Source organism: Enoplosus armatus, chromosome 11 (assembly GCF_043641665.1).
Source record: "Enoplosus armatus isolate fEnoArm2 chromosome 11, fEnoArm2.hap1, whole genome shotgun sequence".
Lineage (NCBI taxonomy): Eukaryota > Metazoa > Chordata > Actinopteri > Centrarchiformes > Enoplosidae > Enoplosus > Enoplosus armatus.
The window spans coordinates 21,317,183-21,329,257 of NC_092190.1; the positions used below are offsets into that span (position 1 = coordinate 21,317,183).

Genomic DNA, 12,075 nt, shown 5'->3' on the forward strand with positions numbered 1-12,075 from the left:
TACACTTGGAAAGGGATCTGAATCGTCATGACGCAGTCCAGCATTTTGTTTCTTTATATGTTTTTGGACCTGTCCTGGCTGCCCCTGCCTCTTTTGGCTGGAAGAGTGAAGGCTGGCTCTGACAACAGGCGCACTCCACTGATTTAGCCCCCCCCCCCCCCACCCCCCTTATCTCTATGTGTGGCTGTGTTTTGTGGACTTGATCACGTCTAGCAGGTAAAGCCATCGGGGATCTTGATCATTTTTATCTCCCTTGTTTAGTGCCCCATGTTGTTGGACGTGACTTGCACCGACTAGTTGGACTCAACAGACAGCATGTGCACCTTTTTTGTTGAGCCACACAGCAGCCGTTTAGACACATAGCTCATCTAGCATACAGTGTACCGTACCAGTACCGCATGACATGACAGCTGATGACCTTGTGAATTCTGTATAGTATTTACACTCGGCCACCTTGCAAAATGAATGCAGTCTAATACAACAGTCCACAATAAGTCCTCCCTCCATGAAGGTTATAATGTTCAGTTTTTGTTGGAACTGTTTTAGAGAGCTGTTGATTCAACTGTATGGTCATTTTGGAGGTCGTAGTTTGCGGTGATGTTGAGTTTTAATGAAATGTGTCTCTCCTATTGAGTCTAACCTCATTGATATAAATGGGCTCACTATAACCTTCATGAAGGAAGAATTATGAACAGTATTAGGCTGCATTTGTATTAGCTAGGAGTACCTAATAAACTGGCAACAGAGCATATTTCATTACCTCTACCCCATGACTGACTCACCATGATGTAGTTACTTTGCCTCAAATAGCAAATATATGTTATTCATTTACCACATAGCCTTTACCTACAAATGATCAACCATCCTGAGTTGGCAAAAGCTGTACAACATGTCATATATTATCCAAAAACGTATTTTTATGGTATCGTTTTATACCATATATCTGCTGTCTGCTAAACGACAAGTCAAGTTTTACTTTGTCCAGTCAGGACGTTTTTTACCGTTATTGATATGACAATTATTATGAAGTTTTATTTAACCTGAGCAACAGCTCTTGTTATCTTGTCAACCTGGTTTCCTCTGACTGCCTGTTGTGTTGTTGGTGAGGGGCAGGTCAGGTTTGCGGCCGGCTGCTGACGGTCTGATATTGACATATGAAAGAGAAAACTGCTCACCTCCTGCTTATTACTTTTTTAATGTTGTGTAATTACATGCACAACATAATCATGCTATCTAGGGTAATTGCCACAACATTCCTAAACTATTGAATGCCCCCAGACCTCATTGAAAAATCGTAAAATTGCACCTATTCCTTCTACCTCATTTAACAATCCAGATTAAAATATAAATACGCAAATATTGGTTCATTTCCAAGGTTTAACCACTGGACACAAGATGTCCCCTACTTCACTGAAAAGTCCATTCTCAGTGTATGTGCACTGGAGACTGTAAGTTGCATATTGAACCAGGATTGGCTTCCAAACTACTTGTGATGTCACAAAATCACATGTGTTGAACTGAGGCACAGAGAACCGTTGTTACAGAGCCACAACATGTAGGCCACTGACTCCGACATACAAAGTTTACAAAGTGGCTGTAGAAGTTGGACTTTTACAGTTAATATGATGAAAAATTGACTGTCCAGTTATAATCTCTCCATGTCCTGGTGATGTATTAAGAGACTCTATCAGTGATTGGAAACACACACTGAATCCACTGTGTGTGTTTGGCATCATTTCATTGCAGATCATTGTGATGTGCTGCATCATGTCTGAGCTGATTGACTACAGTCACAAATATATTACAATTCTGCCCCACCAACAGATGGTAGCAGAAGATTAGTTGTGTAAGTGCAGAAGAACAGTCTGAATTGAATGGTCCAAGGTCCTGTATTGGTACAGTAGACCAGGACAGAGCACCGTTCGCCCTACATTTTCTTGCAGCAGTGGGAACCAGAGCTAGTGAGGTAGTTTTCTCAAGTTTACATTTAATTATACGTACAGTCAAGGTCTTTATTGTGTGTTTCAAGTGCTGGAACAAAATAAAGGACAGTGACTGATTTCAGAACTGTTGTCAGGATCTACATCTAAATGATAGCTGGTGAAACCAAATCAACTAAAGTGATTGGATGGAGGGTTCTGCTATAGTCACAGGCACTTATTCATTTGAATTGTGATATTCACATCATTTTTAAGCATTTCTTTTTTATGTTATCATTATTAAGGTCAGATGTCCTCTATCCATCATTATGTTCGAATCAACAAAAGGCACTCGCACAGAAAATTAGATGCTGAGGATACACAAGCTTTTTAATTTCCTCATGGCCATCTTAGCTGGATTGCAGGACAATATAAATGGCCGTCTAAGCAACGCTCGGTTCATAAGTGTACCCTGCAACTATGACACAAGCCACCGTTAATGGTTTATATGGGAGAACAAATAAATTGATGGTGCTTTTGATTGATGCATCTCTGACGACCTTGTACTGGAAGGACACTATGATGTAAAAGTATGTGTCATTCCCTGAATGTCTGCCCTGACCACACTGCTTTGTAAAGCCACATGACCGTGTCCATGATCCTCCAGCGTTTCCTTTTTTGGCTCTATGTAATGTGTATTAGCCCTGATTGGACCCTGAATTTGTTCCAACCAACAATATTTTTTGCATTTGATGCTCACATTGAATTGAGTGAACCCTTTCAAGAGCCTTCCACCGTAATATGGAAGTGGCATTACATTCATTTACAGAAGCTCGACACAAAAGCACGAACGCTTCCACAATATAATTTAATCCAATACAATATCCCTGCAATAAGTGCAACCATCGTGAAGCTTATAATGTTCAGTTGTTACTGTCAGAGAGGTTTGCCAGGCCGTATCTGTGGATTGCAGTTTTGTTGTCTTGTGTTAAATTGTAGGGCGCTTGTGATATTTTTCATCCATTTCCCCAAATGTGCTCTATATGGTGGAGACGAAACCTCAAGTGAGATCCTCTCTAAGGACTCGCTGTCACTATTTCTGTCGTTGCAACATTTTGCATATCCTTTATTTGCATTTTACCCTGGCGATGTAATTTATGTCAAACAGCGCTTGTTGTATGTTTTATTTCTGCCCAGACGGCCGTGCAGGTTAAAATGCTTCATCTCAAAGCAGCAGTGTCCTACTGGGCCTCAGTGGAAGTGTGTGTTTTGAAGTAGTCTTCTGCATGATGGAGAACTGTGCATACCCAGCAAATTCATTATGTGTCATTGATTGAGCACTGCAGTGAATGAGGCTATTGCCTGCTCACTTCTTGTGGCCCGACAGAAACATTGTGCACTTACAGCGCAGCACTCGAGCTCTGTAAGGTAAGCGCTCAGACAATGTTAAAGAGGGGCGACCACAACACGTCATGTCTTACATGGGGCTATTGTGGTTTTAATACAAGTAATATTATATTACTACTAGTAATAGTAGCCTTTGTTTGTATTCTACTGTACACAGTGTGGTGCTACAAAGAAAGCAACCACATAAATGGAACAGACATAAAAAGATGTTGTTTTAATTTGGTTAATTGGATGCCAAACATATTTCCTCAGGCAATTAGTTGCTAAATGTAGCTGCTCTGAGAGCAAAGCCTGAACAATATCTGGTCTTTAAAAGCTTTTTGTCAGCTGATCTTTGACACATATTTTATTCTTTTTCTTTGTCTTTCAGTGAAATATTCTCCTTGACCTTACTTGTAGTATTTTTACTCCAGGTAAGGTCGGTATGAAGACTGATGTGTAATGATATATAATCTTTTTAAGCGTAGGACTTTAGAAGACTGGAGTACTTATTTTCTCTGGATGCATATCTCATTGACATCGGAGACTGTGAGGACCCTTTATCACCCCAGTGCCTGGATTCACAGCAGAATGTGAGATAAAGGGAAAATACAGCTGTTAGCTTGTGGATAAGGAGAGATTCTTTGTGATAAAGGTCTAATAGATCAAACCATCAATAAGTCTACAAATTACCACAGTGTTGTTGGTGTTGGGTCTCTTCTCCTCCAGTGTGCCACGATACGAATGTTTATGAGGCCTGCAATGCAATGTGTTGTTCATTTAAACAGGAATGATATTGAGTGTCTGAGTCAAAACGTATTGAAACTTAATTTGATTGTAACTTAAATGTAATTTGCTGTTCACGTGGACTGCTCTCCACAGCATGTGAATGCAGTGATGTTCCAGCGTTTGTGTAATCTGCAGATGAGAGCTGTCGCTACCCCAGAGCCTTTTTTATTTGCATTGCTAAGGAATAAGCCTTTATTGTCAACTTCTTTCATTGCTAAACGATTAACCATTTATATCTGTCTACTCTGTTTAATGAGAGCAGGTATCTGTGGGGAGTATTTTAGGCTCTAGTCCACAGACTTGCCAATAGATCAGGAAGGATTTTAAACAAGACCAATATAAGATTCAGTTTTGGAAAACAGGAGCATAGTGGAGGACTTTTGGGGCAAGGTGTTATAATTTATTGTACTTGACATCATATTTTCATTTGGATTTTTATTCTATAAAGATATCATGCAGGTGGAAGTGCAGTGTATAAACATAGGCTTTATATGGTCATAACCTCACTGCTTTCAGATGGAAAATGATGAAGTAGCGGTTTTCAGAAAGACCCAAGCCCATGATGTGACAGGGGATAGATGAAGGCTATCGCGACTAACAGAGTGTAACATGCATGAAGGACTCGTGACCTTTATGCCTTCACACGTCCTCACTGGTCCTGCAAGAAACAGAAAAACACAGAGAAGCAAATGCACAGTCTCCAGAGACCTGTTTGCCGTACACGACAGTGTGACACAGAGGGGCTGACACTTCTCCCTCATCTTCATCCCACACCTGACAGCTCAACCACACAGAGTGACCTTCAGACGCCACGACTCATCCTTACGCCCCAACACTTAATCTTCCCTTTCGGCGACCCGGGCGGCACTTTTCACGCTTTTGGTGTGCTCACGTAGTTTGCCATTTTATGCAGCAAAGAGAGAAAAAAATGTGTGCCCCCCCCCCCCCCCCCTTCCCTCCTTTCATCAGAACAGTGTGTGCTGACGCCTTGAAATATCAGCCCACCTGCCATGCCACTGTGTCAGCCCTCACTACCCGCCTCCTTCCCTCCCCTCCTCCTGACTCTTTTCGGAGTTTACAGTTTCTTTTCTCCTTAGCTGTACAAGAAAGGAGGAGATACATCATCCTTCCATCAACTTTCAAGAGTCCCACTAGGAAATTGATTGCACTTTGGAGGAGTGCTGTTGCAAGGTGCAAGCAGGGATAATGTCATTACACAGCTGTTAAGTAAACTTAAAAGGAGGACAATTTAAGTTGAGGAAAAGGCTCCCAGCTTACCATGCAGTGTCTGAAAAGTCAAACAAAGTTACCAACTTGTGTGTTTGTGATTGTTCCCCTGTTTGGTTGTTTATTACCGGCCCACAAACTGATTTCCAGATGAATACAACATGACTTCCTTTGCAAGTCAAGTATAAGCCCATTGGTTCCCTTGTAAATAATATGGTAGATGAGTAAACATAAGCAATCACAATTAAGCGAACATGGGGCACCAAATGAACACTAATTAGAAGAGACTTTGAATTCATCAAGCTACTTAGCCAACAACATCAATGTAAACAAAGCCATTAGCATACTTGTGCAGAGGACATGGTAAAGTTGATTCACATCGTTTGCACCTTGCAAAGTCTTGATTAACGCCATCAGCCTGGAGGTGAGCGCCCCAAGGTCACAGTCATGCGTCTTCTGTCACAAGATTCATTAACAGGGCGATAAGCGGTTTATGAATGGGAAACGGAGAAAGAAAAGGATCCCTAATCAGTGGATGATAAAGACATGCAGAAAACCATCACTGACCCGGTAATAATGACCTCTGATCCACTGCTCAGTTTGTTGGTGTAATCTTCAAAGACTGTCTCTAAGGTCAGTCTTAAGTAAGTCATTAACTGCATTTGCAATATGTGATACTGTGCAAAAAAATGTGTGATGTTCATTTGTAATTCTATTAACTCTGTGAAATAGTTGAAAATACAAGATTTATTCTGCTGATTGCCATAAGAGTCCAATCCAAGTGAAATAATAAGGGTCTGCTAAGAGTATCTTCCAATCCCATCGAGAGCCTCCACTAAGTCTCCATCTGATAGGCCTGTATCAGCCAATTCAGTTTAGATGTGTTTGACAGATGAATAGCTCTGGAATAAGATGATGAAGCCAGTATCGCACAAAATGCCCGGACAGCCTTTAATTCTCTGCAAGAAAAAAGAAATGCCGTTTTAGATCTTGAAAACAGACAAAACAGCTTCAAAAAAAGGCTTCAAATCGCCTCGTACTTGAGCTTTCTGTCAGGTGATAATATTCATTGAAACGGCTGACTGCTGTTATGAACAGTTTACACACTGACAGCTTCAGGAATAGTTGTTAGTGTTGTCGATGTCGTACCTGAAACTCATTCAGTTACAATAAATAAATGGATCGATGTTGGAAGCAGGTTTAAGGGTGCGTTCAGATTGGCTGCAGAGTTTTAGCCCCCATTTATTATGCGTGCATGTGACTGCTAGACTCCGTTGTCCAGATAAATGTTTGTTATCGACAAACAGCCAATGTACAGACTGCACAGACGTTATCTAGCAGCATGCACTCGGACGACATGTGCAGTGTGTGTTTCTGTGTATCTGAGTGTCCTCACAGTGGATTATAGCTCCTAAAAAAGTTTTATTAGACCGGAAAGAGTGTCCTGCACCTGGCCTAAACAGAGGAGGGGATGTGCACACATCTGCCTCTCTGTCTGTTTGTGTGACAACTCAGACTCTCACTGATCTCAAAACTGGCTCGGAGCCCCGGTCCAGCCTTTTTATATTCCTCCCAGTGTCTCTTCTTTTTTATTTGAGTTACAAGCACACATTTCCAAACATTCTGAGTTTTCTCTGATTCATCTTCACCTTAAAGGTGCCCTGTGGAGTTATCTTGTAAACAAGCAATTGTTCTGTTTACATTCAGTGTTTCTCACCAAACCACATCCTTGACAAACATGCACATTTCCTTCCTCTTAAAACACTTGCAGAGCTGATTTTTTTAAGTATTTTAGATCGTGCAGTGTTCACATCCATGTGTATCAGCTTGCCGTCTTCTTCTTCACTACCTTTGTTGGCTCGTCGCTGCGCTTCTTTGCATGTTACTGCCACCAACTGTCGATCAGTGGAATAGCGTGAAACCGGCAGCAGGAATGATTGTGCATGTGCACGATGGCCGAAAACATTGCTCCATAGCTGGTGGTCAGAAACTCCACAGGGGTGCCTTTAATTTACGCCATCTGGAGCACATTCACAACCACCAGACCTGCAGGACAAATAAGGGCGGGAAAATGAAAGCAGCATTTTTCCTTTGCCTAATTGCCGTTGTTGATGTGCCCTTGAGTTTGGCCAGTAAACCGTAACGGTTCCAGTGGAGCTGCTCACTGACCTACAAATCAGACTGTGGTTGGTTGTGATGTTAAAGTTTGGTGTATGTGCTTTCTTGTATAATATTCATTCCTTTATTTTATTTTTTTCTATATATTTAACCATGTAGTTGATTGTGCCTCTGCCATACCTTATTGACCTTATTGGTTCAGACTGCTGTATTGAGTGAGCTGTTTGTATCTTTTCAGATAAATCATGGATGCATACCCCGGAGGCACTGGCCAAGCATTACATACCCTACAATGTCAAGGTATGTTTCACCATCAGACTGTTGCATTGGAATGAGCATTATACGCTTTGTGACTATACCATGAGACCAGAGAGGCATTGCTGTTAAAACAATGGTGAGGTGTCCAAATTGAAATGTAGTGTGTGTTTGTGGCTTCCACCTCCCTCCCTGTCAGGCCTATCAAACCAACACCTCCCAGTCCAGGTGTCCATTTTTTTGTCACTAGTTGAAGCTGCATAACGTTTATTTCATTTCTAAGTTACCTCATTTTAGAATTACATGAAAGCGATAATGTGAATATTTAATGGTGGATGGTTTTATTTGGATGCCACCACACCTTTAGTATGAACTGTCTAACTGTATACGCTAGGATTTATCTTCCCGAGCAGCTGTTTTCCCTCGGTGCTGTGATGGGGGAAAGCGTCCTTGTCAAAGTTTAATTTGAAAGAGTTTCTCAGTGTTCCAGCCTTCTTGATTTCTTTATTTATTAATGAGTGTGTTTATGTAAAGTGATTCATGCTTCTGTCAAAACCAGCTAAAACTCCTGGTCCTGAGAATAACTTGAAAAGAAATGGCACCCATGACTGTCTTGTTACAAAAAAGAAGTATTTTTCAAATATCCATCAAACACATCTTGAAGGAGGACACTCTCACTTGGGGACCACTGGTTTTCTGCTTCAGTTCGACAGAGAGTTTCTCTCCTATGAGGCGCTGTCGGCCTGCATCCTGAGCTTCAGAAGTGTTATGATGGAACTTAGGTGGAACTCCAAAACCACCACATCCCCCCAAACTGCTGCTGAAACTCCCCGACTGTATGCAGCAAAGAAGCAAATCTAAGCATATTGTCAGCTTTCACTGATGAGTCGCCTGTCTGGCTAAATTTGCTGAGATCTGAGTACACCACTCATCGCTGAAGGAATTGGAGGGAATGAGACAGTGTTGAGGCTATGCTTGGCCTATTCTCGGCTTTAAAGTACTCAGAATAGTTGAAAATAAAACTCAATTTACTGGAGAAGGATGCCTCTTTTTGATCCATTGATTCAACAAGGTTGTGTCTTGAATCATTTAAATTTAATGGCAGCGCTAAACTACCTACATCTATTTTCTTCTTCTCTTGATCGCAAAGGTTTTCCTCCCGGCTTTCTGGAGCTAAACCTAACATGAAGTATGGTTTGTGACGTGGCACATAGTGCTGCAGTCGCTGCAGGGCTGTAGCTACTAATGAGAACACTAAGGTCATGTTCTCTGTATTTTTCTGGCAGTTTGAGGGTTTCACAATCTACTGTTAAAAAACTTTCTTAGACTTGTCTGTTTAACTCTGACTTCCCCCAAGACAACAAGATTAAGACTGAAGTAAAGGATTCACAACCACAGTTTTATTCATATCAACAGCATTAAGACCCTCAGTTGTGCTTGTAGGACTGCAACTTGCTATTGATTTCATTACTGATTATTTTCTAATTTAACCGATGAATTGTTAGAGTACAAAATGTCAGAAAATAGAGAAAAATGCTCTCCCAGAGCCCCAAGGTGGCATGTTGAAAGAAGCAAATCCTCACATTGGAGAAGCTGGAACCATATCGCAAACAAAATAGCTTTTGATTTATTTTCTAACAATCAATTGTTCTAAAAGCTTCATTTTACAGGTCAGAAATTTCTTAAAATTATTCTAGGAAATTTCATGGAAAGATTCATGTAATTTGACACAAAATCAGAGCACAAAAGTTCTGAGACGTTTATTATTTTATATTATTTTTATATTAGCAGTTATTGAGAAGTTGCCTTGACAGAACGGCTCCATTTTAATTAAAAACTTGTAGAAAATGAAATTTAACAGCTAAGTGATTAATCATTTTAGTCAATTTGCAAGAAGAAAATACCAAACAGTCTCTGGTGTCCGCTTCTCAAATGTGAAGATTTGCTGCTTGTCTTTGTCATATATGACAGTAAACTGTATATCTAAACTATAATTGTTAGTTGCAGCCCTAATTGATGCTGAGGGGCCAGATATGTATGAAGAAACCCTCCAACGCCACAAGACAGATCTGTTGTTTCAGTTTTCTGCCAGATTGTTACCCTGTCACGAACAAGTCACAACAGCAAGCAGGTTTCCTCAGTCCAGGTGGCATTTTCTATGAATTTATTTAGCTTTATGTTCTCGTGAGGTGACGGTAGAGACTGTCATCTTCTCCTATAGCCCACCTGTTTCAGTACTCTGCCACTTCTTTGTTCTGAGAGGTCGTCCTGTTGTACAAAGCTGCTATTGGTGCGTTTTTGGCGCAGCTTCAGTGAGTTTCTGCTGACCTCCTGTAATCAAGCATTATTGACCTCTGGACCACAGGAGGAATGAAAAAGATGAGAAGTGAATTTCTGAGCGGCTGGGATCTAACATCAACAATCATATCACATTCAGAAGTCACTTAGATCGCACATGACACGGACACAGATCCTGCCCTTTCTGAAATTATGCCGGAAAAATCAGAGAAACCTTTCAATCAGCTGTGCATAGACGATGAGGCAGAACTCTTTAGTGTAGCTTCCGCTCTTCATCGTGTCATCTCAATGGATTTTCTGACCCGCCATGGGGATTGTGTGTTCTTTGTGCATATTATGTTGGACTTTTGCATTCGAGGGTGCGCAGTCCCTTTAAGCCAAAGTGTGAATCCTCACTGTGGGGACTGAAGGGGTGGTACGTTTCTCAGTTGCGTGCACCAGGTGATGGATGAGCCTCCGAGCTTGGTTTACCTTGTGAAACCTCCCCAGTCGTAGCCCAGAATGCACTGGTCAGGAACAAGTGCTTCTCCGTTCTATTCTGGGCATCTGTCAGCGGCTCTCTCAGACGTGTCCTTTAAGTGTGTGGAGTACATTTGTCACAGCGGCGCAGGCTGCTGACACTTTCATATAAAGCCTCGATCTGTTTTACTGGCCCTATCGATGAGTGCCGCTGCTGTGTTGTTTCTCCTGCCTCATGGCATTAAGGAACGCGGAGTTCCATGTAGACACTGACTGTTATTCATTAAAAACATTGCATGTTTAATTAGTTACATATTTAAATAACTCCTTTTTATATTTCTGTTAAACATCAGCAACGTGATTTTTCTTTAATGTCTGCTTAAACACGCTGCTTCACAAAATGTCTGAATAATAGTAACTAATTGCAAAGTTCATTAAACGCCCTAAACGACAGTGTGCAAGACAGTAAATCATACAGCATCACTCCATATAAAGTGCAGACGGAGACCATTCTTCTGCAAGCCGAGCTGCAAGACAAAATTTTAGCAACATTAGCAAAGGCAGGTCACGGAAAGCTTCACACAGATTTTGTTGTGTCGTAGAGACAATCCATGTATGTCTGAGCTGTTTGCTGTGTTCCAGTGGGAGACATTGTTATCCCCCCCCCACCCCCCCCACCCTGACACCAGTGTTTATGAAGTCTGATATTGGAACAGGCTACACACATTAAGCTCAGGAGGCACTGAAGCAGTGTGTGTGACTGGAACAATCACTGTTGCTGCTGCCAGATGGAAAACACAATGTTCAGGCACAAAGGTTAATGGCTCCATCTGTTGGAGAATGGCAGAAGTGCTGCTCCAGTGTGTGTGTGTGTGTGTGTGTGTGTGTGTGTGTGTGTGTGTGTGTGTGCGTGTGCGAGTGTACACGTGTGTTTGAGCATTTGTGTATATGCATTCCTCACATGTACAAGGCATATGAACAAATATGCTTTGTTCCTCAGCAAGTGAAATTGTATGTTGGTAAAGATGTGAGCATGAATAATTTGAAACAAATGTTATCTACATTCAGTTGAATAAGAAATACCAGATGATACTGACTCAAATGTCAGAGTTAATTCTTTGTGCAGATGGAGAGCTGCTCTCTGATTGATATATGAAATGCTTGTTTATCATGTCCAGTGAAAGCATTTTACTACGTCTTTGTTGTGTTACTGTCATATGAAAGATGTGTGCCTTTTTGTTCTCTTTCCAGTTCCTTGGAAACACTGAGGTTGAAGCCCCCAAAGGCACCGAAGTCGTAAAGGATGCAGTCAGAAAGCTGAAGGTAAAGCCAATCCTCAGAATAAGCTGTAGCCTCAAGGATAGAAAAGTGTTCTTGAGTGACCGGATTAGATGGGAGACTCGGAGCAGGCGAGGTGGGAGTGAGTGACAAATGCTCCCGTCCCTCATCAGTTACCAGCAAGGTGCCCTTGGAGTTCCTCAGCTCCTGAGTGTGGATGCCTATAGCTGCTGGATGAGCACAGCAGTTTGCTCAGTCAAGCTTCCCCCGGGTGGATGTAAAACTCAATAAAACAGATATTTATCTGCCATGAAACCTGTTGTTGCTTACCGCGAGCTCGACTCCT

The 12,075-nt window shown here is 41.6% G+C and overlaps 1 protein-coding gene across 2 annotated transcripts in view; it reads left to right on the forward strand.

Annotated features, from left to right (window-relative positions):
• Window positions 1-12,075, forward strand: part of gulp1a (GULP PTB domain containing engulfment adaptor 1a) — a 65,875-nt gene that overhangs the window by 43,010 nt on the left and 10,790 nt on the right. For both annotated transcript variants that reach the window (XM_070914565.1, XM_070914566.1), the window contains exons 4-5: window positions 7,678-7,739; window positions 11,703-11,774. In XM_070914565.1, the coding sequence (XP_070770666.1) occupies window positions 7,678-7,739; window positions 11,703-11,774 (134 nt within the window). The remainder of the gene's footprint in view (window positions 1-7,677; window positions 7,740-11,702; window positions 11,775-12,075) is intronic.